This window comes from Anopheles marshallii, chromosome 3 (genome assembly GCF_943734725.1).
Source record: "Anopheles marshallii chromosome 3, idAnoMarsDA_429_01, whole genome shotgun sequence".
NCBI classification, from domain to species: Eukaryota; Metazoa; Arthropoda; class Insecta; order Diptera; family Culicidae; genus Anopheles; species Anopheles marshallii.
In genome coordinates, this window is record NC_071327.1 from 71,840,223 (window position 1) to 71,867,363 (window position 27,141).

At 43.1% G+C, this 27,141-nt stretch overlaps 3 protein-coding genes across 3 annotated transcripts; 1 reads left to right on the top strand and 2 right to left on the bottom strand.

Moving 5' to 3' along the window:
- Positions 1 to 126: 126 nt before the first annotated feature.
- Positions 127 to 23,631, top strand: LOC128711636 (coiled-coil domain-containing protein AGAP005037). Its single transcript, XM_053806517.1, has 18 exons — positions 127 to 220; positions 2,231 to 2,281; positions 2,400 to 2,543; positions 2,605 to 2,992; positions 3,056 to 3,203; positions 4,309 to 4,378; positions 15,355 to 15,441; positions 15,688 to 15,808; positions 15,897 to 15,995; positions 17,322 to 17,476; positions 18,442 to 18,504; positions 19,563 to 19,646; positions 19,727 to 19,789; positions 19,857 to 20,137; positions 20,278 to 20,450; positions 20,530 to 20,712; positions 20,835 to 20,931; positions 23,584 to 23,631. The coding sequence occupies exons 1-18, from the start codon at positions 127 to 129 to the stop codon at positions 23,629 to 23,631; spliced, it is 2,349 nt and encodes a 782-aa protein (XP_053662492.1).
- LOC128711637 (uncharacterized) lies at positions 4,575 to 10,714 on the bottom strand. Its single transcript, XM_053806518.1, has 6 exons — positions 10,472 to 10,714; positions 6,988 to 7,135; positions 6,211 to 6,304; positions 5,926 to 6,046; positions 5,484 to 5,708; positions 4,575 to 5,354 (listed from the first exon to the last, which is right to left on the bottom strand). Exons 1-6 carry the CDS (start codon positions 10,712 to 10,714, stop codon positions 4,575 to 4,577), a joined length of 1,611 nt encoding a protein of 536 aa, XP_053662493.1.
- Positions 16,041 to 16,920, bottom strand: LOC128711639 (uncharacterized). The gene is made up of 3 exons (XM_053806522.1): positions 16,553 to 16,920; positions 16,320 to 16,456; positions 16,041 to 16,231 (listed from the first exon to the last, which is right to left on the bottom strand). The coding sequence occupies exons 1-3, from the start codon at positions 16,918 to 16,920 to the stop codon at positions 16,041 to 16,043; spliced, it is 696 nt and encodes a 231-aa protein (XP_053662497.1).
- Positions 23,632 to 27,141: the final 3,510 nt, after the last annotated feature.

Sequence of the window (27,141 nt, forward strand, 5' to 3'; positions counted from 1 at the left end):
GGTGTGGAAGAAGAAACCACCGTCAGAAGACAGTGAAGCGAGGGAGAAAAAACAACAACAACAAAAGAATAATACAGCAAATATTGGACGGCAAAACGTAGTAAATCAACATCCGTCGCTGGGAAAATGCTGATTCGGTGGAAGAGCAAAGATAAAAGCTCGTCATCAACGTCGTCATCGTCGAGCACATCGAAAAAGAAACGAAAAGGAAGAGATAGCGGTGGTATGTAGTAGTTGAGGTCCCCCCCTCCATGGCACGGGTTGCGAATTGTTTCTTTCTGTTCATGTTTTATTTTGCGTTACCAGTGTAGTGTGTCCAGTGCAAACGTTTTCTTTTTTAAGCTGGCACATCGAAGGTGGGCGAACGGTGGACAGGATGATCCTTTTTTTGTTAAAGAGAAGCGACCGGGTATCTTAAAGGTGTGCTGGCACCGGACGCATTAGACAGTGGGGCGGTGGTGTGAATTTGGCCAAGGATGGTAGCGAAAAATTGGTTGTGTCCGTTTTTGTTGCGTCGGTCGTGCGTCTTATGTTCCATCCAAAAAACCTCCCGAGAACGGTACGGTCTGCTCGTCGTAGGGTGGGGTTTATGCTGCGGACGACACAACCGTACTTCTCCCGCTCCCCCCCCCGTACGCAGGCCATACATTATTACACGCGTTGCCAGCAGAGCCCCACCAGGGCAGCTCAGGAAGATGCATAATTTATCGCCAACAAACGGACGAAACGCCGTTTCATTGCCCGTGCCCAAAGCGGGTCTGTGCAACTAGAACTCGGCTGACTCGGTGTGTGTCCGTTTGCTGTATGAGCGAGACGAGCCACACATAATCTTTACGGGTTTTTAGCAGGCGGTGTCATCAGTATGCCATTTCAGCCTCCTTAGTTTGCCGAACATGCAAGCACGCACGCACACAGAAACAGCAATTATGTACCGGGCCGCGGGCGTGAGCCGCACCTTTTTGGACAACTTTAGACCGAAATTGATTGATGTTTCGCCACTTGCACAGGGTTGGGACGAATTGGAGACGAAGATTAACTAATTTTTCTCACACCACGCGTGTGTTTTACTTGTGGCAAGGACCGGAATTGCTTAATTTGCCCCTTCGTTAACCCTAATCAACTCTAGTCGAAGTGAATGGTTCGATCGACTGAAGCACCATTAAAATGGGTCAAAGTTTTAGTACAGTAGTCCCGTAATAATCCGGGAGCCGGCTGTGGACATAACAATTGTTTAAATAAAGTGCAACAAGAAGCGAAGGGTTCTTCCTTTTTCCTCAGTCTTTGATAAAAGAGCTCTCTGTGAAGCGAACTTTTTTTTCTGTCAAAACATCTTCATCTCCCCCTTTTACGTCATCCCATTTCGGATTCTGCATGCAATCAAAAATATGTAGCACACTGAAAAACATACTTTTAAGTGTGCTTTAAGCAAAGAGATGATTATCATTGATTAGCTTCAGCTTTCCGAGCAAGCCTTCCGTTCGACTTTCTTACTTGAATTCTCTCACGTATCTGGTTCATCGGGGTTAGTAGGCGAGTGAAGAACAGCAGAGCCACCCCCCACCTATCATAGGAGCCGGGTTATAGAGATTGCTAGCGGACAGCTTGCTTAAATTATTAATGTGTCGATTAAGTTTTAATCATGCTATATTTATTCACCGGAATAGTCCGATTTGGAGGCTGTCATTTACGTTTCGTACCTAATCGAATTAGTTTGGGTTGCCTGTTTCATCAATAAAGCGTTATTAAATCATGTTTATTTTTTGTTTGTTTTAGAAGTAGAGTAAGAAACTGTTACAATCAAAAGCATTAACAAACAATATATTTGCAATTTAGTGCGAAACCTCATGGCAGACAGTTTCCTAGTTGTGATTTCGCTGTAAAACCTGTTTGTTTACCAGCTGTTGCAGAAAATGGCATCATTAAAATGATAGGCAATTGATTTGATTGCTCTATAATCCAATCCTAGGGCAGAACACGGACCACCCTTCTCCAAGCGTTAATTGCACTTCTTCGATCAATCTTCATCAGCACACACACCCACCGGGGGTTGTGTTTTCATAACCGCAGAAAATCATACATCCTGGCCTTGTTTGGCGCTTGTTGTTCGTGAGCACGACTTGACGAACAGGCGGTGCCACCCGGGACGCAGTTGAGAACATTCGTACCGAGCTAAAGCATCTGTTTCTTGTTCTCTTTTCTCTCATTCACTTGCAACGAAATCGATTCGCAGAGGATGACTGGCAAAATGATAAAAGCAACAGGAACCAGCCGACCGATCAAGGTAAATCCGATAGCCTAAAATGAGTGGGTTTTTTTTCGCGAACCCGCGAACTGTACAGCCGTTTACTAACATTCCTTTACCTTGTATGTTGTCTCGTGTCTCGACCATTCACCGGCAGCAGCGATCGATGACAGGCGACGATCGGCTCGCAGCAGGGAGGATCCCCGGCGACATACGCTCGGGGGCGATATGCTACAGTACCAGGCCCAAACGCAACCGCCAAACATTCAACGATCGCTTGATTTTGAGGTAAGCGGTGAAGACCTTTCAAAGGGTCTTGAAAGCGAAACGCGTACGCAACTATTTCTGACTTCCTTTTTTTTCGCCATACCCAACACAGACCCCACAGATGCGCGTGTATACACCGACGAATCAAGGTCCACTGTTCGACGATGATCCGGGCATCATGTCCGAGGCCGAAACGGCGAGCACCGGCTTTCGGCGGGGTGGCAAACAACGGTCATCTTTGCCGGTCGTAAGAACACCGTCGAAAACACTGGAAAGGCCGCTCGGGTTGGTATTTTTGCAATATCGCTCGGAAACGAAACGTGCACTGCTACCGAACGAAATCACGTCCATCGATACGGTGCGGGCACTGTTTGTGCGATCCTTCCCGCGGCAGCTAACCATGCAGTACCTCGAGGGTCCGAACGTGAAGATATACATTCACGATTCGAGCAAGGACATGTTCTACGAACTGGAGGATGTTAGGTAAGGGTGATTGTAATGTTGCTACACTGAATAGTATCGTAAGCTTCCTTTCTCTGCCCGTAGATCGCACCTGCGGGAAATCCGTGATCGTTCCGTGCTGCGGCTGTTCGAGTCAAACGAAGTGAGCGCACCTCAGGTCCTGCCCGGTGGACAAAATATCCCACAGCCTCTGCAACCGGCAGCAATTCCAAACCAGTGGGATCAAGAGCAGGTATTTCAAGAGCATATTATTTGAAATCTTATTATATAAAATGAAAAAGCGTGTTTAAGATCATTTAAATGTATGATTTTCTGATAACTTGTGATGCCTCTGCTGAATCCTCTTATAAGCATCTGCTACGTATGAGTTTATAAAAGCAATGGTGTTTGTGTCATCAGCGTGTGCCGGAAGCAAGATTGACTTATAAAAGATAGTTTCTCAATTTAACATCGAAGAGTCTCGGATGACCCTCTCTAGGGCTAAAAAGCAGACAGGCTAGTCTTATCTACTTAACATAAATCCTTGATGATAGAAGAAAAAAACCTGGAGAAAACTGAGAGAATCTCGGTCATTCCGACGAACCCATCAACGCCATCTCTCCATCTCAATTTGGGCCTTCCACGGCTCCTCTGTCCATGTAGACGATCTGAGAGGATTTTACGGGCTGGGTCGTCCGGTGTCATTCTAATGGCGTGACCAACCTACCAGAACCTGGCGAGTCCACTGTATTCGTGTAGCGACAATGTATTCGTCGTAGTAGAGCTCGTCATTGTAGCCACACATATGGAGATAAAAATCCTTCAGGAAATCTTCTTCTCGAACATGGCTAAGAAGGTTTCGTAAATTTTGGATAAAGTCTATGGCTCAGAGGCGTATGTGAGTACCGGAACTATAAAGTCCCAGCTTGATTCGTCGCGACAGTTGTTTTAAGTACAGAAGTTTTCCAGAGATTTTATGTTGTTGTCGGTGCTGCCCTTTGACTCTTTGCATTTGAGCTTACCCAGACTTTGACAGGTGAAATTTTAAACGACTTCGAAGGTTCGAAGCGATCAGCGTATCAATTTTGTTTTTGCCGCGTTAATCTCCAACCCGAGAAATAGGTAGGAGAGCCGTAAACCAATGTTGTCTATGTCATAATCCTTTTCCAAGCGTACTGGCTTATAGAACCTCCGAGTTGCAGATGGCCTTTTCTAGCGCTAGGTTAAGAGTAGACAAGCTAACCCATCTCCCTGGCGCAGACCCTTGACCCCCTGAGAGTTTTCCATCCACCATCATCTGGCATGTGTCGTTGGCCGTCAAACTGTAAACTAATGTTCTTTTTTCTTTCCACTTTCAGAGCTATTTCAGTGAGCCAGAATTCGATTCGGAGTATCAACATCAACACATTCACAAAAGCAAGGTAGGCACAAGGCAGTCGATGGTATAATACATTTATTACTTCTCTTGATGCATACATCACTTGTACATCATCTCTCACACTTGGGCTATGGCTTCATAAAAAAAATACACCTAATAATGTACGGTTTGAGGTATTTAAATATCCATACTGTTTACGTTACGTTCTGGCATCCCACCGGGGAGGGTGGGACAGCCACGAATAGCCTAGAAATGGCCACAGTGAGAAGACGCCTTTGCCGACAGTGCACCGCCCAATTCCGTCACCGCATCCTTCCACGCGAATATCAGCGCCTTGGCAAACGGTTCCGGTGCGCACTTGGAGCAGATGTTCATCACGGCTCGCACCTCCTCCTCGGCCGGCTCCTTATCGTGCTCACGAATTTCGTCCTCAATGTCCGTTTCGCGTCCGAGTTTGTTTTTGAAGTCGGGCAAACCGAACTCGGCTAGGCCGTCGAATATATATTCGGAGCTCTGCAACAGTGACCCGTCCTGCAGTTGGATCAAATCCCGCTTGGTTTTCGTATCCGTCGCGGCATTAGTTTTGGCTGGCTTCTTCGCTGCCGTTTGACGCTTGAACAGTTTCCGCGGGCTCGTGTCGGTGGGAAGTTGAACGATCGAGTACGCACCGCTGGATGGCGATGGTCCCGCCAGCTCGCTGCTGCTATCCGGGAATGTAAAGGTGCTGGACGAACCGACCACCGATCCGCTTGATCGTGGGAATTGACCGATCACGTTGTTTGACACCAGCTGCTCCTGCAGGAACCGCACACCGCTGCTGAACTGACCGTTGACAAAGTTGGTCGTAACGGTGGGCCCATTGCCGGTGGACGGCGTGAAACCACCGACGAGCTGCGACGGCAAACCCTTGGTAGGTATGCCGAGCGAACCGCTGTTCTGTTGCTGGCCGTTTGCCGCAAGGTTGATCTTGACGCGCGTTGGAATCTGTCCGTTCGCCAGCAGCGGGTTCGCCGGTTGCGGTGAAGGCTACACAAGCAAATGTGCAAAACGCGCGATTGCAAGTAGGTTTAATTAGTGTCCGAAATTGGAAGACCGGGTACCGGTGACCAGAAGAGATAATGCGTAGCAAAAAAAAAAAGGAAACAAACAACTTACCGCCACCTGGGTCCGCGGTGTCGTAGACGTAACCTCACCACCGTTATGATCGAAATGGTGCACATGGTGATGTTTGTGGTCGCGGTGTGCCTTGCCAGCGCTCAGCGCTACCTTGTACATCTGGACCGCCGTCAGCTCGAAGTGCAGCCCGACATCGGTCAGCCCGGTAATGGATGGACCACCAGAGAACAGCGTACCGTAGGGTTTGATTTCGTAATTGACCAGCTACGCTAGGCAAGCAGGAGGAACGGTAATGCCGCATTTCCATATGGTGCGATTGACCATCAGCACCATCGTTGACGCATTTGTTGCGGAGAAAAGAAGCGGAGATTGTTTATCGTAATGCGTTCATTTGCCAGAACTCCCGATCGCAGAGACACATGCAGCGCATGCGTACGATCTTCTGCGCAATCGTCTCAAGGTTGTGTCTGTTCGCACTTACCCGGTTGTGGAATCCGCGTCCGACGCGTTCCGATTTGATCCACAGTTGCCATTCGCCGGTTTTGCCGTTCCACGACGCACACGCGTGGTGCCACTTTCGCATTTTGAAAGGATAGTTCAACCTGTTTTAACGAGTGAAGATAATATTCGCTGAGTTCCTGCGAGACTTTCGGCTGGAGGTCGTTATACTGGTCGCGTTGGTAAGATTACATAAAATTACATTGTTCCGACATTTGGGGGTTTTTTTTTGCCAGTTGCCTTTCTAGCGTAGCACCTGCAAACCTACCTAAAGAGTGACTGACCATGGACGGCCAAACTGATGAAGCTCATGCCCATGTTGTTGGAAATCCAGAGCTGTATTTCGCGCTGTTCATCTTCCACTGTTTGCGTTACAGTGCCGAAGCGAAAGGGCCGTTAATGAAGGATTTTGCACATGAAACGCAGAGATAGAACAAGATAATCATTATAAGCAGTGGGGTGCGTGTATGCTTGCCCACCCCTCCTGTTACGTATCGTCGTAGTGTGCGCAGTGTAGATCAGTAGGACATTATTATGTGGAACGAGCAAAGCGAGTGACGTGCAACAAGCGAATCAGAGTGCTGCTGTTGCAAGCGAAAGGTGCGTTTTCACGTATCACGTTGCGTTTTACGTGGAAATGCCGCGATCACCGAGCATTAAATTCCGTTCGGGTTTATGCGTAAGACGATCACATGCTGCCGATGCCCCGCCGATCGCAGCCGTACATTCACCGTCGATGGAATGTGACGCTTGTGACGGTGAGCCCCGGGTGAGCGAAATGATTCCCGGCGCACTAGGGCAACGTGTCATAACGCGCGGGGCAAAGTAGCAAGCTGGGGACCACTTATTATGCAGCCCAAGTGGGCAACCTGTGCGCCGGGAGGCCGAGCAGGTCCCAGTTTAAGGGGAGATTAAGCTTGGATGCACTTTGGCTGGCGCATTCAAATCAATCAATGTTGTGCCCTACTCCGTCCGTGCTTGATCTTGGCGTGCGCTGCTTGGTAAATGAATCAGGGCTGCTCGCCCATGCACCATGGATACTTACCGGAGTAGGTGAGGATTGTGTGGTCGCCGGTGTGATTGGTAAATCGCATCCACATGCAGAGCGTAAACTGGGAAAGGGCTGGCAGTTTGTTACCGTACTTCACCGTGCCGTCGTGATCGAACGCATATTTGTCGAAGCTGCAGGTATCCTGGAATAAAGGAGAGTTGCGTCTAATGTTAATAATTTAGCAGCAACAAATTAAAATCATACAGTCTAGTGTTGTGCTTAATGCATCTTTTCAGAAGAGTCATTCATGTGAATCTTTAGCGAGGAGTCTTTTATATGACTCTTTAGCGAGGAATCAAACACATGACTTTAGCGAGGAGTAATTCATATGACTCTTTAACGAGGAGTCATTCATGTGACTCTTTAGAGAGAAATAATTTATATGAATCTTTAGAGAGAAGTCATTCGTATGACTCTTTAGCAAGGAGTCATTCAAGTCAAGTAATTCTCAAAAGACTCATGAATCAGAGTCTATCTTTGAAAAGTACTTTCGAATCATTCATATGGCTCTTTATGCGAGGAGTCATTCAAGTCAAAAAAAATACAAAAGACTCATGAATCCGCAGACCAGTTGCGAATCATGCATATGACTCTTCAGCGAGGAGTCATTCATATGAATCGTTAGAGAGAAGTCATTCATATGACTCTTTAGCTAGGAGTCATTCAAGTCAGGTAATTCTCAAAAGATTCATGTCCCCTAGAAATCCTAAAGCGAATTGGTATGTCGGCCATAAATCTCTAAGAAATCTTAGAGAATCTTAGAGGAGAGGAAGTCAAGAATCTTTGACATAGTGAATTAGATCTCAAAGTTTTATTCTAATTCATGAATCTGAAACAGATTCACCCAACACAAACACAGTCTGTTCCAAACATGCCTATTTTTTTAAAAAGTTCAACACATAAAATTAAGGTTAGCTATTGCGACTCGCTAACCAATAGTACAAAAACATGTGTTAATGTACAGTTTTGGAAAATATCAGCCAAGGGCAAAGACTAAAACTGTAAACATGTTTTGACTAATCGATCTTGTGTCATGATCGATACGGAAGATTACGTCACGATCGACAAAAACCACGAAGCTGTAGTATCCAATCCTTTAGTATAAAAAAACTCTAGTGTATGGTGTTAGGCGAAGGTCAACCGTTAGTGTTCCTCATCATCGGCGGAACTTTCGAGTGGAAAGCTTTCCTGACCACACGCAACAGATTGCGTAGCGAGTTTTAGCGGCTACAGTAGGTTAGGCAGTGCGTCTATTTTCGTACGGTCGGTTGCCGTGTTTCGCGTTTTGTTTTTTTCGCACCCACTAACGAATCGCGATCATTATAGCTGAGAAAACGTGTCCTTCAGATGGAAACGGTGCGGTGTGTTAACGAAATCCACCATGTTCTGTTTGGTTGAAGAACCTTCAAGAGGGTTGTTAAGACAAACCACAAAACCTAACCAGTGGGAATCGTGGGGCAGCTCCGAAGCGCACTGTGCGTTCGAGTTTTTGACAAACAGTCTGCACCCTGGAGCATACGGTGAGTTACACTGATTGAACTTTGGCAAATGACACAAGCGCCGCACAAGAGCGCGTATTCGCTCGAGCGTGGTTTAATGTGGGTAGATTAGAAATGTTTAGTCATACCGAGCAGTTGTACGTGCAAAACAACAAATGCAAATCCTTTGTGTTATGCCGTTTGGTTGGGTGGGTAGGAAAGAAAAAGTACCCCCACCCCCTCCCCGGACGCTAAGCGCTCAAAAGTCGCAGTCGTTCTTTGGGAACGCGCATTATTCACGGAACCGCACTGCGCCTGTACGTCAACTGCAAGTCCGGGTCTCCGGGTATTCGCCGTTCGAAATATATCACCCCCCCCCCCCCCCCCCCCCACCTCCCTCCTCCACCACCTCCCGCGTAGCACAAGACTGTCAAGGATATGCGGCCTTTTTTTCTGCCTCTCCTTTTGTGTCGGGTTTTATGACGCCAGCCAGAGTTCTTATTATCAACCGCCCAAGATATGAAGGTTAAGCCGCACACGGGGACCTTCTGGTTTGTCCCAGTGCCGTCGTCCTTGAGCAGTTGCTAGTGTCCAGCTTTTAAACGCTTGATTCTGTGCTCTCGTTTTCTGGTGGTTGGTCTAGATGGATGGATTAAACAGCTCTGGTTGCGCTGATAGGAGGTTACGAGAGCTGAAAACGAGTTCCAATGACTTGACGGAATCAACAGGCGGATCTGTTTTTTTTTTGCTGTCTATTAGTAGAAGTGAATGTACGTGATATCACTGAAATGCCTTTTAATGTCTGGAAGATTGAATTATATTTCTTTACCGATGTTATGTATCATTGCCGTATACGACCACCGTCCGGGGGTTTATACGTATCTTACCGTTACGGTCGATTAGCCGCTAATAAATCAAACATTGGCCAAAGGAAAAGTAATGGTAGGACGCTTAGTGAATTAAAATTTTTGCAGCGAGACAGGGCGGGAGACGATATAATGAAGGCAATTTCTATTCGCAAGTGTAAGTGGAAAGTTTTACAACATTTTGTCTGCCTTTCTGTTTGTTTTTTAATGCTTTTCCCCAGGCCCAATTCAACCATTACGCGAATTAATTAGCAAATCAGTGTCGGCACCAGAGAGCAAAACAAAGCGAAAAACCAACCGAAACTTCGATGCCAATTTAGGCTTCGGGTTTTGCATTTCACAAAATCTGCAATTGGGCGGGCTCGGCAGCAGTAGTAGCCGCAAAACTTTGGAAATATTTGTGTCTTTAAAAAAAAAACCGAAGCAATAATTCAATCATCCAATGTGAGCTCTAATAATTTTTTTCGCACCCGTGCACGTTGCGCCATGGATATGTATTGCGAGGCCTGTGCGGCGCAGTGTGGCATCCGTGTGCGACATGCGATGCGCCGCACGACGTTCCTTGCGACATCCATTTAATGCTATACCCCGCCGTGGTTGGGCGGCTTGGAGTTCGGATTTTAGCGTGGTACTGTGGCGCGGGCCAAGATCGGCAACCCGGCGTTACAAAACTTGTGCGTGCAAACCCGTCCCCCGCGATCTTGGTTGATCTTGCAGCTAGGGCTGGGCGGTGCAGCATGTGTGTCGCGCGCGCGCGCGCACTGCGTTACATCATTGTTTTTACGGCGTTATTTTGCATTACCGTGTCAGACACACACACACAATCTATGGGCTCTTTCCTTTTTTCATCCAGCGTTCGTTCATCACTGGCAGATTAATCGGGCGGTGTACAGGGTGGACAGGGTTTGCTTTTCTCGGTGCCTGATCGTAACCAGTGATTTTTTTTTCTAGCATTGGAAGTTACGGAGTGCATCCGGCACCTGTCAGCGTTGTACAGCGGGGCACGCTTAATTCGTTTGCGAGTGCACGTTACGGGCTGATGGCAATCGTTGAACAGTATCGATTTTGACCGTTTACCATCATAATGAGCGATTGCGGAAGGCAGATCGGAGCCGCGCACACACGGGTACTTACGTCACCGCTGGAGGAAAACGATGCCAAGAAATCGTCCGATCCTGTTAGGATGCGTTCGTCGGACGAGCTAGAATCGGGAAGCAGTAGCTTCGGTGTACTGCCAACCGCTGATGTCCCGAGCGAGGGGTACAGATTCCCATGGTACGTGGTGACCGTCTGTTGCGGCAGTGCAGAAACGATCGAGCAAAGGGTGCAGATTGTCACCGCCACACTCATCCCTAGTAAAGTCATGCGTGCAGCCATGATATTGTTACCCGGCCGCGGTCCCAGTCCCGGACAAATTCGCACACAAAACAGCACAAAGTTTAACTGCCCACAACCACACAAATACACTGTTAAACAACCACACGAACCAACATTGGCCTGGGGTTGCTTGAGCCCACGATTACGGCTTCGAGCGAAATGGCGTTTGACACTTCAACACTTCAACACGCGGTTGCAAGCGCCGGTTAGCGAATATCGAATCCGGTGAACACCTTACAATACCGAGCCACGAACTGCAACTGACGCTCGACGGTGGACAGTTCGGCGCACGAGCCTTACGCGCGACTTTTGCGGCCGTTCTCCCTACTACTGCGGATTTTATGCTTTTGTTGTTGCGGGCAATTCTTCTACCGTTGCGTCTTTTTTGGGAAGTGGGAGCCCCCCTCCCCCTCTTCCTCCATGTTGGGGATTGGTAGCATCGGTCAAAAATCGTCGATCAACAACATATTCCTGCTTTTGCTACTATATTAACCCTTCCACCGCGGCGCCCGCCTGCTTACAGTTTTTTGGGACGGCGCTCGTTTTTTTACTCTTTTATGCTGTTTATGGTGCAGTGTTGTTGCTCTAATGACCGCCATGTAATAGCGGCCTAAACGGACGGAGATAGTGTGGCGGGTTTTGAACCGAACCCCACAAATATGCCGCCGCACCGCGCGTTTTCGTTACAAAGAAATGGCTCTTCACCCTTGCGACTGTGGCGTTGTTTTCCTTCCTTGCCGACGTTTGTTTAACCGGGACTGGACGGGACAGACACTAAGCCAGCGTAGTGGTAGAGGCGCAATTAAATGGTACTAGACGTTTGGTTTTGTTGTACATAGACACTTTAACGCCACTCCGAGGGTCGGTGGTGCAACAATCGCGGTTTGTGCGAATTTTTGCATAAGATTGGCACACGATTTTTTTTTTTATTTTTGTGTTAGTATCATTGATTGCCACCAGACACATAATGTGAAATGTGAACAATTTATTTATGGCCATCAAAATTGGCTTACATTGTTGGCGAGCTGCGTAACAAGCGTTAACAAGTTCTTACTTTGCGCAATACTTGCAATTTGCCTTGGAAGTAGAGATGGGAAATTTAATTCGTTTGAAGGATTTAAATCTAAATCAAAGAGTTTTTAACTTTTAAAGATTTAACTTTTTAACTCATTCATAAAGATTTCAACATTTTTAAGTAAACAAGCGCCGCGGAGTGTGGCTCATGTGTGAGTTTACTTTGGATGTAACTCTTCACGGTGATCTTCAAATAATGATTTAAATCTTGAGTTAACTCACACACGAGTCACACATGAGTTAACTCATGAGTTAAAATTCGCCGTGAAGAGTTAAATCAAAATTGGTTGCAATGATTCAATTCACTATGGCTCGAGTTAAATCGCTAAAGAAGCTTTTTAATTTAAAGTAAATATGTCCAATTTATTGAAAATTAAGTATTTCCATATGAAAGTGTATTAACTCACGAGTTCCTTTTTTTAAACACAAAAATTGATTAATTTGAACTTTCTTCAAACTATAAAAATAGTTTGAAGTATCCACGATCATACCGTACATACATATTTTTATTTAATGACCAATTCATGGTCGCTTAGAATTGATAAAACGAACTTTGTTTGAATATATGAAATCTGAACGTCAATATTTTGCCTATAAATAAAGAGTTAATTAGCTAAATTAAGCAATTTTTAAACTAAAACTCTTTCCAAACATCAGCAAGAGATATAGCAAATATCTGATGAAAATTTCAATTCACATCGGTTTCAAGATTTTCAAGAAATTCTGGGTATGCAAGGATTTTCAAAACCTTGGTTTTTAGAAAATCTCTTTCGACTTGTGAAACATGCGTTTTTTTATGAAAGTTATGGTCAGTATTTTAGCTGCAACTTGTAGTTTGTTTTTATTGTATTTTATACCAGATTTCCAAACATATCCCTTGGACCTTAACCTTCAAGAAAATGCAAAAAAAAAATCGATTTTATTGCAAATAAATCGCCTTAAACAGTTGGGCAAACATTTTCCACTTGCAAACACCCCCGGGACATGGAAAGCTACATGCCCTTGACTTCCTTTTCCAGATCAGCTGTGGTGTGACCTCTGTAAGAGTATTATTTAGTAGTTTAAATCACTATTCAAGATATCCGTTTGCTGCTAATGTGGTGCCGTAATGCATCGAAAGAGCTTCTTTCCCATTAGACGTGTAAAGCTAAACCCCCCGTCGCAAGTTAATAATTGCCGCCCAAAGGGACGCGACTCGCAGGCTATCATAAGACAATAATCAATATTTCAATTTCTTGACGGCATTGAGGAGTAGGCGTGCAACGTGAAACAAAAAAAAAAATCAATCACCGTCGTATAGTTTAAGTTGCAGCAGGTCGGGAGAAGGGTGATTCACTTAGTCATACCTTTGATTACCGAAGTTGATCGAGTCCGGATTAAAGCGGTACAGTCGCAAACGAACCCACACCGCTTCTGGAAGTTACTGTCCGGGCGGTACCCATGGAAAACCACCGTGCGTGGTGTGTAGATCGCCTTATGTTCAGTAACACCCGACTGTAAAACGAAACCTGCTGGCACCGGTGGTATGATCCGACGCTCCCGACCAGATACCAGATTGGTTCGTTTGGGACTCTTTGGGCGAGCAAACGATACATAACAGGCATTACTAACGGCCAGCGCCAACAAACGAACGCCTACCCCGCATGGCAAAACATAGCCGCAGCACTCGTGGGCCAGCCCGCGTCCGGAGGTGAAATTGGCCGATTGAGTATGGATGTCCGACACAATCGCGCTGTGCGCCTCGTTGGAAGAATTGGCCGGCAAAAGGCAATGGAGGAGGTGCGAATGGTGTGGCGAATGGATCGGATCATGGGTACGGGCTGGGCCCGATCGCCTGCATGCCCGAGATGTACCGATGAAAGACCGAAAAAAAAGCCACACTCGCTGTTATGCAATCGGCATAACAGACGGTCCAACATCTCGCCCGTCGGTCGAATGCATCCACCAAACTGCCAACTTATGCATCGCACCCCGAAGATCGCACGAAGCGAGCAGCAAATATTAATCCGAAAAATTGTTAATTTGGTCAAGAGAGTTTCCATCATCGGAACGAGAAGAGGCGTGATTGAAGCTAACGAGCCGGAAGCAGGCGATGAAGAGATGGACGATATTATACGCGGCGGTAGCGGTAGCAGTAGTTTAACATCTCACCAGCTGACTGTTGCATGATGAAGCCGTACCGATCTTGACGCTCACTTCCCAAAAAAAAAGCAAAATAAAGTTTCAATTTTTGGGTTTCGTTCGCAATAGGAATTGCTGATGCACTTTTGTGTCACTGGGCTGTGGGCTGCGTTGATGCAAGGTGTACCCAAAAAAATCGAAATGCTCCACATAGGCAACACCTCAATCTGGGTCGAGCATAGAAGCCCTGCCCGGCAAAAGCAGCAAAAGCCTTTTGTTTTTCTCATGTAACTTTTTAGTTTGTTGTTGCGCTCCCCGCCCCGCTCGAATATAAAGGCACGCACCTTCATACAGCGCAACATTCAACCGGAACGATCGAAGAGTCCGCCCCGTCCGCGTTTATGAGCGAGCGTACAAGATGCTTGTTCGTAAACTTGTCACGTCGCACCGCATGCGTTCGACGCATTTCACTTTTCATCTCTCGATCGGTTTACACACACACCCGGCCAGCGGTCACTATCTCGGCACCGTTGGACATTTGTCCTAGGGTGCCCCCTCCCCTTTGTGGTCGGTTTCGGTTGATGAGATTTTCAAGCAAAAACACTTGCGAAATAAACTGGTGGCCTAATTTTTTTCGGATCAAAGATTTTACTTTCTTCGGCGAGGAGCGCACGCGATGCTGCAAAACCCCATCGAGGGGGTTGCGAGCGTCTTACCACAACCATGCTCCCTAATTCAACGGCATACCGGTAAAAGGTGCAAAGCGTCGGAGCAATTAATACTGGCCTTCGGTGGGTAAAAGGCTGTATTAAGAAATAAAACTTTAAAAAAAATATATAAAAACTAAATTGCAATCTATCACCGGAGCGGATTTCGTCACGCTGCTGATCAAGCACCGCAGGGGGAGGGGGGAGATGTTTATTGTCGAAACGGGAGACGCTCCATTTTCCACCTGCTGGGAAGGGGTGAGTTCCTTCGAACGAAAGTGTGCTGTCCCATGTGCAAGGCGGGAGAGGAAGCGTACGTGGAAGGACTATTGAGCGGCGGGTTCGCGTACGTAATAGCCCGCCGTAAGTGGTTCGTAAAGCATGATGCATACTATCTTACTCTTTGATGGCTTTGGTAAGTTGCAGTACATCTGCTGTTGCTCATGAAACTGTGACCACCTTACGCGATCTGGCGTCATTTATTCATGTCCACGGTCTGTTGCGTGGTTTAACCCGACGTTCAAAACAACAGTTCTATCCTCTTAAATTGTGAAGCCCTATCTGAATGTTCTTGATATAACGATGTTCAGTCCGTGTGGCTGCATTTGTCATCAAAGATATTGTAAAATTTACCTCATTTTCGTTCGTACAAAACAATTTCTTCAATTTAACTGCTTTTAGACACCTTCAAAAAGACTGTTTAATTCACTAAACACTTGCTGTATCTCATATCTTTTCAGCAACCTACAAAAACCCCATATTATGTTGGTACAACCCAAACGTTACCCAGAGGAATGTACTCGGATCGAAACAAGGGAGCAATAGGTAAGCATCCCCCTGGTCGATTGATAGAAGCATCGAGCCGATGACGTAACATTGTTCATTTTTTGTTCACCTTACCCCACAGGAGTAGCATCGAAACCCATTCGTTCGTACGGCTCACGGGGCAACATTGCGGGTCCGATGCCATACACTACGGAGCAGCTGTACAACATACCAGGTATTCGATAGTTCTGAGTGATGCTGGAAGCATGATGTAAATGCTACATTGTTACTTTCCCTTACCAACAGATGGATACATGAGTTCGCCGGAACGTAGTGGAGCATCTCGTGGAGCGTACGAAGAGCCTTACTACAGCCAATACGGTACACGTTCCACGACCGTTACACCGATTATCGATGAAGAACAAGGGTACGGGGCGTACACACCTATAGAACAGAATTTCTATACTTTTCACGTGATTTATTACTGTTTACATTCAACCTTCTTCAACTCGTAGGGATATATCGATTGCGGATGATCAGTACGCCATGTATGGAGTGAAGAATGTTGGACGAATTCCACGAGTGCCACCAAACCAGATGTACGATCACACGAGGTGAGTAGTGGTACGCAAAAGTGTCCACACCCGTGATGGGACGGATCAGCTTCCGGGGGCGTTTGCATACCGTTCAGCAAAGGTAACAAGCATCTGATGCAACTGTACCGCATCGTACCCATCCAAGGGCGTTATGTAGGTCAGGTCTCGCTTGCGGCGCATGAATGGTTTACGCTTTTTGATCGCCGACGTTAAGGTGGCCGTACCGGTGATCGTGGGATGGTAGTAAGTTGTACCTAAAAAAAAACATACCAAAAAAACGGATAGCCACTTGCTAATAGCAGACAGACAGAGAAAAGGAATAAAAGGCCTAGCCTGAAGCACCTTTGCTCTTGATGGCCTGTACGATCATGCACAGCAGGTAACCAGCAAATGCCAAAAAAGCTAAACCTGTGATGCTAATTTGAAATATTTTTTGAACCTTGGACGGTTTGGTGTTCCACGGCTCAGCGGAGGACCTCCTGTGGGCACAGTGCAGAGAAGAGATAAAGACGCTAGAGATACAAAGTTCTATCCTCACATAATAGACGTGCGGACAAAACAAATGTTGATACTACCTGTCCACCGGGTTTTGCATCTTTAGCGGCGATGCGTACATATGGCGGCGTTCGTTTTTGTCCGTGAGATCACCCTCGGGCATTTCGCGTGCTTCTGCCAGCGGCTCACTGGTGGTGGCGTTGGAAAAGAAACCGCTTCCCAGCTCACCGACTTTGCGCTGCAGTAGAAGTAATTGGTCCAGCGGCAGACCTTCCAAATAGCGATAATCGTTCCACTTCAAATGGTCATCGTACAGCATGCCGCTGTCGGTGACGTTATCGTTGCGTGCGGAAACAACTGCACCCAGAGTAACTGCCACCGTCACCAGGTGCCATGTAGTAACAAAAAACACTCTTTGACCGTACCGGCGAACAAACGAAGGGGCCATTAAACAAAACAGATTTTTTTGCTGTAGTGAGAGCGGTCAACTTATTTTCGTGCCTTTGTGGAAAAAAGTTTGCCGTTGAAAGTGAGGTCTTCTTTGCCACGAGGTTGGTAATGAAATGCAGCAGTGGCAGCAGCGTTACCATCGTTGCGCTTTGGCTGCAGTTTCACTGTCAGTTGTAACGCGTTCCGCTGCGACTGTTTCACAAAGGCAAGGTGTTAAGCGAAGAACTGGAGCGTAGCGCGAACGGAAATTTTCTATACCTTATCTGTGAGTTTCCTCATCGCGCTAAGCACGAAAATCTGAGCAACTGAGTCAGTTGTGTTTTTCTAAGAATTAGTTTGCATGTCCTTCCGTAAAGTATGTGTAAATTATATTAGCTTTTCATTTAAATACAATTACAGATCCGAAGATCTTCATAGAATACGTGTCGAGCATATGGAACGCCAGTTGGCCAACCTTACCGGACTGGTCCAGAAAGCACTCACGCAAAATCCTCAGCTACCGCCAGTTAACAACAACCCAAATATTCTAAACATCCCTGGACAATATCGTAATGGTATGTAGTAGTTGTGTTTACCCGCGTGGAAATTGTCGTTTGCCTTCCGTCGGTTGATGCGGTATCATGGGCTATTCCTTTTCAACCAAACGTTTGCTGAATTTTTGCAGTCCACGTTACTGTTGCTGCGTTGACAGCGATGTCGTGGGTGCCTTCCCGTAGCTTTGCGTTTGTTGCATATTTTTGGGCAATTGTGTTGGTTGAGCTCTATTAAACAACATTGTTTTTAATAATACTTATATGCTTGTACGTGTGTTTGGACCAGTTTTGCATACATTAATAGCTTTGGCATTTGTTTATATTTGTTATGGGTTCGTTTTATAATATTGTTTGTATGGTTGTGAATTTGGTGGTATTTTAATTGGTTTCAGTTTTTATCAGTTGTATTGAATTGTGCCTTTTTTTTTGTCTTCTTTTGATGTCAATTGGCTAGTTATTATTACATCATTTTAGAGCGTGTCCAAGTAATTTTCTTCACCTCATTTTAAACGATGTTCTTTTGAATGGATTTGGATAGTTTCGGTATTGCAGAAACATATAGATTGGATATTCATTATTTACAATAATGCATTGAAACGACCAACAGTAAGTGTTTGTTAAGAAAAGAAATTCAGTAATTTTGTAGCCATTTTTATCAATTATTTAACGAAAAAAAACCCCCATTGTACAAATCGGTTTTCCAATTTCTCTCGACCCTTCAAACGTAAAGTTTCTGATGTTGCCAATAATTGATAAGAATGGATTGTTTCGTTCGCAACCGCTTCTCTCATATACTCACTCATCCTGTTTGCGCATACGAAGGTTGCGCAAATGCTCATAAATCGAATAATCTCTTTAACCAGATTTTCATCCGCTCATCAGCATATGTATTTACGTATATGTATTTTACTTTCCAAACAATCCTCATTCCGTCACACAATCACAATGACTAACACACACAACACACACTGATCATTTAGCTGAAGCTACTGGAGATGGTACAGTTTGCACGCGCGAAAAGCCACCAAAATTGGGAAAATCAACATGTCGTAAGTTCTGTTATATCGAAAATATTGCCCATTGTTTCCTGACAAAATGCTCCTCTCGTTCGATCCACATCCGTCCACGTTTCAGGTCGCCCGGGAAAAAAGAAAACGTGTACAATAAAACATTTCCCGTTTTGTTTTACTCACCCAGTTTCCGTCCCGCTTCCATTAACCATACATAATTCATTTATTTACACGCACAGTATTACGGTGTCGTTCGGCTTTTCCATTTTTAACAATTTTTAAGCGAATAGAATAGATAAGTGTGTAATTTTGTTTTTTTTTTATATAGAGCATTAGAATCTTAGTTCCATATCTTTGAATCGGTGTTAGTTTTAAGGCGAATGTACAAAACACTAACATTTATGGCGAATTTTGAAAGTAACCCATTCATGCATCATACGTTTGATTTAAAGGTAGTGGTAACGGACAACCGTTACGTTAGCAAAAGCAGATTGGCGTGCTTCATAGGTATTTATATGATGTACTTGAAGCATCAAAACAAGCATTAAAATACTTCTTTTTTAGTTCTACCGTGCTTTGCTGTTAATAATGCATAACAGTAGTAGAGGGAGTACCTGCAGTAACAAACTGTACTTAGTGTAATATAATACATCACACGGAAGCGTTTGTAAATAGCTGTTGTTTGCAAGTTACTTGCTCTTTACGATAAGAATGTTATTAAGTACTGATTGCGAACTTTTCCATTTTAAATACATAAATATTGCTATTATTAAGTTATATTATTTATATGATATATAAATATTATATTTAAAGCGGTTTTATATAGCATGGTTTATACGGCATAAGCCGCGGTGATAAATTTAAAAAAATTTCTTTCATGTTACGAACCTTTTCATGGGAAACAAACGATACATTCGTGGCAAATTAAAGCAAGTTTAAAGCTAGCGTGTCCTAAATCTTTTAATTCCGATTATAGCAACAGAAGCATAGTAAAGTTACTTTTTATCCATCTTTCGATCTCCCACTGTCAGCATTTACTGTAACGCGAGCCGTCTGGCAAATGTTTATCGTACGTTTTGTTAATATTTTTTTTCCAGACAAATCGGTTTCGTTTGAAAAGTCTGTTTCCTTCAGTGACGACATTCAGGGTGTGCCGAAATCTCACAGCCCCCAACATTCCGGTACGTTCTTTAGTCGCAAAATGGACAGTTTGGCGTAAGCTACAAATTACAATGTATCACCTTTCCATTCCCATTTGCAGCAGACACAAAACCTCCGAAACCGGCGATTAAATCTTCAACCTTACCAAGAACCTCATCACAGGGTATGTGTACGATGTGCATTGGCTGGAAAGTGTTTTTTTTTTTTCTAACGTGTCCCATTCCTTTTAGAACGCGATCGACTAAAACCACCACCACCTCCAAAGCCTCTGGTAATGATAGCGGGAAACCAGTACCGCACAGATCTAACACTCGCACCGGAAGTCTATAATCAACTGCGTGGCTTACAAAAGAAAGCTATGGATCTGCGTACGGAGGTCCGCACACTGCGCCGGTTAACGCAAACGCAGGCTGTCGCTGTGCGGGAGGATATTAAGGATACGTTTATGAGAATACGTGCAACTTTGCTGTCGAATTCGGGCTTCGTTTGGGGTCAAGGCGATAAGGAAAGGGTAAGTGGGACTATTGTGCGCATTGTTTTAGGTCTAATACTCCCATCAAAAGTTGAATTATCAATAAGAAGAAACAGAACTGCTTACTTAAACGCTGCCACCTAAGAAATGCTAAAACGTAAACTTTATGTACTTTACAGACAAATCTTACTAGAGAAGAAGAAATCTATAAACAAGAAGTGATCCGATTGGAAAAGGATTTGGCCGACCTGGAATCATCGGTTGAAGGTCTAAGAGGTGAAGTAATCAACAGAAGAACCCGCGTCAATATGGTCGCCGTCGAAGATATGGCACTAGTGCTCAGTCGTGCAAGGTAATGCTGTGGTGGTTGCATGGGGGGAAACGATCAAACTCACCATCATAATCTCAAATTCCCATCATTTTTTTTGCAGTAAAACTGTTGCTGAGCTGAAAATGCGTTTCCCAGTTTTGCAACAAGGGTTAAGAAATCTCATTTCCAACGAAATGGAGCACGTTTGTCGGGAGGAAGCGTTCCTCAAAGATGAACCCGATCGGCTAGAAAATGCTCTAAGGCGATGTAAAAAATTAACCGGCACACTTGTAACGCTCAAAAGGTATTTTGTGATGGTCATATTTTCCACCGTATTGTAGCAAGTGTTTGTTGCGGTCGCGTTACTCAAATGTTTCGTTTTGTTCCCCCACCTGCCCGGTTACGTTTACTTTCTCATGGCAAAAGACTTGCGAGCGTGCAGGAGCAACGATTACCCATACCCGACACGACGGGCACGGATGAAACGATCAAACCGCCGGAAACACACAACAACGTGAACAAGGTAACATTTCAACCTCTGCTACAGTTTCTCTACTTACTAGCAAACACTTCTATCCCTTATCTTAAACAACTAAATACAGCAACAATAGCCAATAAAAACCAAGTCTAGTTAATACCATTCGAAGCCGTCCTTCGCTATTGGTTTCGATTTGTTTGGTTCATCTTTTCGTTTCCACCTTTTTCTATCTGTTTTCTACGTTTGCCTTTCGTTTGCTTTTCTCTCATACTCGCTCTGCTTAGTATGGTATTTTTGGAAAAAAAAAACAAATCCTCCTAAATTAGTCCTACTTGCTATCCCTGTTCTCACCTTTCTCTCTGCCTGCCTGTCTGTTTATCTTTGTCTCAGTTTATCGCAGATTTAGTCCTGCTAATTTCTAACAATTCAGCTAAGTTGATAACATAATCTTTATGATTCCCAGCGAGAAGGAATATTTTGCACAGTGCTTTGCGAATTTTGCCAGCTATTTTCCGGTGTGAATGCGTTTAATCTTGGAATTATTGTACTGTTATGGTTCCGTTGACACAAACATGATTGTGTGTGCATCCAGGAACCAATTCTAATTGCCGTGTACGTCTGTTTTTTGAAGCAGAATATTTCGCCTTATTGGATGCAAGTGACAAACCATGAGTACATTATTTAAGGCATGAGGTAATAATAGAATTCATTGACGTAACGAAGTAAATGAAAAGAACCTATCAGAATACACAACCTTTACATAAATTAAATATATTTGCCCACACTTTACTGGTGCGTTAAGTTAAATGGGCGTAAAGTTGTTATAAGTTGTAATTCCGTGACTTAACAAACCTTTAAATATTGCACGAAAGCGAGGTAATTGGTGGTGCTATCCTTTAAATTCTCTCACAATTAATTATTATTATAATTATTCTCTCACAATTATAAAAGTAAAATCATGTCACGAACAAGTAAAAACATAGTATTGCTTCTCGCTGGGATTAAACACGTTTTACACGCTAAATTTAATTACTTTTTACATTTTTTGTCAAATTGATAATTTAAAAAAGAAAAACCATTAGGTCGTAGCAAAATCAGCGCTGCATTGTTGGATATTGGCATGATATTCTCACTGCGCTCAGTAATTGATTATTATCTCTACAATTAATTTGAACTTGTATGTGTAGTTTTGGTTTCAAATTTGTTTAACGTCGTTTATTCGCATTATGATCCTGTGGTTTGGCAAATAAACACAGCGTGTAACGATCGAATTCTGTAGCGGCTTTAAAGTGCAATCTATGTAACGCCTATACTAAGACGCTTGCCCCCAGTGGCCTTTGGCACACATTTGCTCATAGAAGAAATGGTTTATCACATTTCAGTAACACCGTACGGTTCAATGTACAGAAATTGCATTGTCGCTACATGTGATTGTAAAAGCCCATCAATCCCTATCTTATCACAACGCTATCCCTCTACTATCAATACGTAACTTTCTTTGTGTTTGAGTGTGCGTTTGGTTTTGTTACATTCGTTATTAATTTTTCACATTCAACCAAAGCAATTGAGGTACGTTTCTTGTGCCAAACTGAGAAAGACTAAAGTTGTACATTAGTATACAGCAAAAGCATTGTCAGAAATGTCGTTTGTTATTATTTATTAAAAGCTGATAATTGTTTTCCCATTTTTTCATTAACGTTTGTTGTGTGTTGGTTTGGTTTAGTTTCCGTAAGATTTAGAAAAGAATCATAAATAATAAGATCATACGTATAATAATAATCGAGTAAAATCACAGCTGCTTCTAACAGTACAAAACGAGTAATTAAAAGGACAGTGCATGCTTATTGTGAACCCAAGGATAGAAAAATCTACATACCATCTGTTGGAGATTTTGTTATCCGATCCATTTTCGTTTTTTGTTCGTTCTTTATCTTCTATTATTCACAATTTCACCTTTTACTCATATATTTCTGGCACAAGTTTATTCGAAATGTAAATGAAATCATTCTTTCCATTAAACCCCTGTGTTTTATGATACGTTTGTTTGTTGGTTTCTCTTTTCTTTCTAATCGTCGCAATTTGATGCAACTTATACTTTCCATACATAATAATCAGCAACAAACTAATTCGAACCGTATAAAATAGAAAACTGTTTAAACTCCGTGTTAAAACTCACTATAGCATTACCTTTGGGAAAAAAACCGTACCTACCCACCATTTTCTTCCTCCGCATAATTGGCAAACCCAAAAACAGCTATTCTTTTATCATGTATACCATTAACACCAACTGATTTGTTTCTTCAGACGGTTGTTCTCTCCCATCTTCCTCCCATAAATCTTACCTCCCGTGCAAGCCTTGTACACAGTCTCGTTGTGCTCCATTTTGTGTATGATACCTGCTCAAAACATCCCGTTTTCGTCCGACTTCCCCACACCGGGAGCAATACCAGCGTCTGAATTATATCTCTAATCCGAGCGAACGGTCAAATTGTTGTAAAACAAATTACGTCCCAACCAAAATCCCACCCCTCCCGTCTTTCCTCTGTCTTATTCCCCTACATTTACATCGATAAGAACGTTCGACCGTTACATCATCCCCCATTTACCTTCCCTCTTTTAAATTCTACGAACCCACAACACAGTTTGAGAGAAGAATCGATGCTAAAATGTGCATTCATATAATTTTGTGTTTTATAGTTCAACTGGCGATGGAGTTCTAACTTCAAAGAGGCGATCACTGAGTAAATTATGCTCCTACTTAAATAATCAACAACCAAAAAAAAAAAACAATAGTTTCTTCCTTTTTGTTCTTTCGACGCATATTACTTTCTACTCCTCTTGTTTGTTTTTGTTTTCGTTATGTACTCCTCAACGTTTGTTTCACGAATGTCCCCGTATGATGCAGAGCAAAAGCAAACAAAATTTGCATATCAAAATCTTCTCACAAAATCAATCGTTCTCTACCTTCTCTACTACCCACCACCACACACAGATTTTTGCCTATTTCTTCTATTGTCACGTCTATATATATTTATATATATTGGTCTCCTTGATACATTCTATGTTTGTTATGATTCTGCTGCAGTACACACAAAAGCACACCTGCATTCCAAAAATTTACTCACAATTTCACTCAAATACATGCTCCCTGGAATATATTTCGGTTGTCACATTCGTTGGAATTTATTATTTATTTACACATTGTTCTCCATTTGTCATTGCAGGGTTCCGCAAGGGATGGAATAGAAGGAACATACTATACTGAATCATGCAAGCGAATAAGACAACCGTGGTGGTGGATACTAAAAAACACAAACCCTTTAAAACTTTATTGGTTTTGTAAAGCTATATATCGATTGGCGTGCATAGTTTGAGATTCAAAAAGATGTTGGTGTTGTGTATAAAGCGATGGGTTCCAAGGGTTGCGATATAAAATCAAGCATTTTACGAAATGCTAAACAAACGATGTGTAAAATAGACATTGGAAGCTGGTAATCTTAAATAACAAACTACTTAATTTTACACACAACAACATTCCGCGGCTATCACCAAACTGTGCACGCGAATCAATGTCTAATTTTGCCAAGTCTGTAAAAATGTTAGTGTTTCAATATCCAGTCGCCGCGAATATCACATTCGCCTATGCAATTCAGTATGATGCTGTGTTTGTGCTATCCCATCTTCTATTGCCACAACTATATATTTTAGTCTCCTGATGTTTTTATTGATTGTGGAACCATGATATTACTATGTTACTGTTACTTATAAGCTGTTTTTTTTTAATCCAAGAAGCTTGCGTGTGCAAGTACTTATTGTTCAGTTGTTATAAGTTTGTACCCCCTCATTTCACCGAAACTCTTTTCTACATAAACTTAACTGCTCTCTACGCATTCTTTTCCTCTACGCTCGGTGTTCTGTATACTATTTGGTCTTTGATTATCCTCCAACCACTCATCACCACTTACTACTTATACTACAATCTTCTTCATCGCACAAAAATATACCAGATTGTCGCAAGCGCAATCCCACAAAAGCAACATTTGCAACAACCGTAACAAATGCTTTACGCAACAATATTCCTAAAATACACTGTGAGGAGATGTGAGTGTGTTGTTTTGTTGTGAGTGTGTGTGTGTGTGATGTTTGTTTGTGGGGATGCGTGTATGTGTTTGTTTGTGTAATTGTATGAAAGCTGGTGGATGTTTTTTTTTATTTAATCGATTTACAATCACCACGAATTTTCCGTCTCGTTGTGTCCATTCGTCTACTTCCAACTTTCCATCGCTGTTTGTCTGTTTTCCCACACAATAAATCCCCGCAGAACTCCCACTCGGTATTACCCGGAACGATTAGGTGTTCCAGCAAACAAAACAAAACCAAAAATCAAAGCAAACGCTAATAAATCGCTACTAAATGCAAAGCCTTCGAACCGTTTAACTAAAGCAATGTAATCAACCAAAATACCTTCTTCTTTCCCTGCCGCCTCGTTTTGCGTTGGCATCTGTCTAAAAGTCCTGTCCCTAAATTCGATGTGATAGTTTGTTTCTGTATGAATAGTTTGCTGACTGTGTATCACAAGTACTGTTACGTTTCCTACTCGTTTTCGGTTGTCACTCTCGGTCTTTTGGTACGTTAGTATGTTACGAAATGGCACACTAACCGTCCTTCGGTCACGTGCTTTGAACTACGATAAAACATGTTTTAGTATTGCTTTTGTTTCGCTATTTCACAAGTTGCATTCGCCCACCGGCCCTTGCAAACACATAGTAGTGTGAGCTGTAGATCAATTATGCATGACACTTACACACAGTAATATTGCTCATTAAAATGTTTCACTATCGATATATCACGTTTGTTCTTTCTCCCCTAACCACCACAATTGACCAACGTTGTCATCACCATGATCGTTGTGTTGTTAAGCTTTTAAGCTGTTCAAATTGATTGTTTCCTTTTTTTTGTTTTATGTTGATAGTATAATAATGTCATTCATTATCGCAATCTTATGAAAAATTTATAATAGTTTTGTTTTTACGATTTAAAGAGTAAACCTTCATTGTCCATAATTCAAGTAGGAAAGTTTTCGTTTTCCTTTCGTTAAGAGAATTTTGATCAGGAAATTTAATTTAAAGCGTTGCAATTGAGTAATAGTTAAAGAAATCTGTTGAAAGTTACCCAATCAATCATCATTTTACTGCGTAGTCATATTGTTATTTGTACACTGTCTTTTAGACAATTGAAACAATACATCTCAATATATTTATCTTATCATTGGCGTCGCGACACTTTCATGATAATCATTAATTCAATAGTACAATATTTTACTGTCATACCTGTGAAATAAGCTTAACGCTTGAAAGTTTTAAGTAACAACTAGCCGTATTATATAAAAGGGCGACCTTTTAGGAAGGAGTTTGAGAGTTTTGGGGAAAAATTCAGAGCCATTTTTAGGCCCAAGTTGATCTAGAATGTGCCGAAGTAAATTAGAGATTATGGAATTAGATCTGCTTGTGATAGTGATAATACACTATCCACGCGCTTCTGGTGTGAAAGTGATTATTTGGATTTTTGTGTTTTTTTTTAAATTAGTAAAACAAAAAATGTTTAGCAAAAGACGTTTTACTTCATCTAAAATTAATTGGTGATCTACATTAGACAACTTCTTCGGCCCGCTATACCAGGTGGAGCGGTGCAACCCTTGCTGATCGGTAAATATCCGTTTACGCTAGAACAAAATCGTTATTTCTTTCAAATAATCCCAGATAATTGGGTGTTGCTTACTATGAAGTGACCATTCCTGAACTATGTTAGTGCTCAGGAAAAAAAACCCGGTTTTTGAAGGTTGCAGTATCGTCTACCTCTTTAAACAATGAAGAATCTTTATACAAATGTACTAAAGAGCGACGTACGTCATCTACTAGTACACACCGTACTCCAAGTAGTAGAATACAGCAACAATAGCTCTGTCGCTGGCCATCAATTATTTCGGTTCATTTGTTGCTTTGCCAAGTTAATACAACAACCACCACTGTCACTGCTAAACACTAAACACGAAATTGGCAATATCACTACTACATATGCTTTCGCAGCTGTTACAAATGAGGCAACACCATTCGGACACAAATTTCGTTAAACAAACAAACCAAAAACAAAATGGCCAAACAAGCCAATCCTTCTCCCTCCCGATTGGCATATCCATCCATGACTTTTTTGGTTTTTCGTTTTATCGTTACTAACGTATAGCTGAGTAGAGTTGTA

Excerpts from the sequence above, each read along its gene's own strand:
- LOC128711636 (XM_053806517.1), top strand. The coding sequence starts at position 127 with ATGCTGATTCGGTGGAAGAGCAAAGATAAAAGCTCGTCATCAACGTCG. Across the intron at positions 15,442-15,687 it reads TCGAAACAAGGGAGCAATAG|ATGGATACATGAGTTCGCCG; the intron begins GTAAGCATCCCC and ends CCTTACCAACAG. Across the intron at positions 15,809-15,896 it reads ATTATCGATGAAGAACAAGG|GGATATATCGATTGCGGATG; the intron begins GTACGGGGCGTA and ends TTCAACTCGTAG.
- LOC128711637 (XM_053806518.1), bottom strand. The coding sequence starts at position 10,714 with ATGGCTGCACGCATGACTTTACTAGGGATGAGTGTGGCGGTGACAATC. Across the intron at positions 7,136-10,471 it reads CGTTTTCCTCCAGCGGTGAC|GATACCTGCAGCTTCGACAA; the intron begins GTAAGTACCCGT and ends CCTTTATTCCAG. Across the intron at positions 5,709-5,925 it reads GACGCGGATTCCACAACCGG|CTGGTCAATTACGAAATCAA; the intron begins GTAAGTGCGAAC and ends TGCCTAGCGTAG.
- LOC128711639 (XM_053806522.1), bottom strand. The coding sequence starts at position 16,920 with ATGGCCCCTTCGTTTGTTCGCCGGTACGGTCAAAGAGTGTTTTTTGTT. Across the intron at positions 16,457-16,552 it reads ATGCAAAACCCGGTGGACAG|GAGGTCCTCCGCTGAGCCGT; the intron begins GTAGTATCAACA and ends CTGTGCCCACAG. Across the intron at positions 16,232-16,319 it reads ACAGGCCATCAAGAGCAAAG|GTACAACTTACTACCATCCC; the intron begins GTGCTTCAGGCT and ends GTTTTTTTTTAG.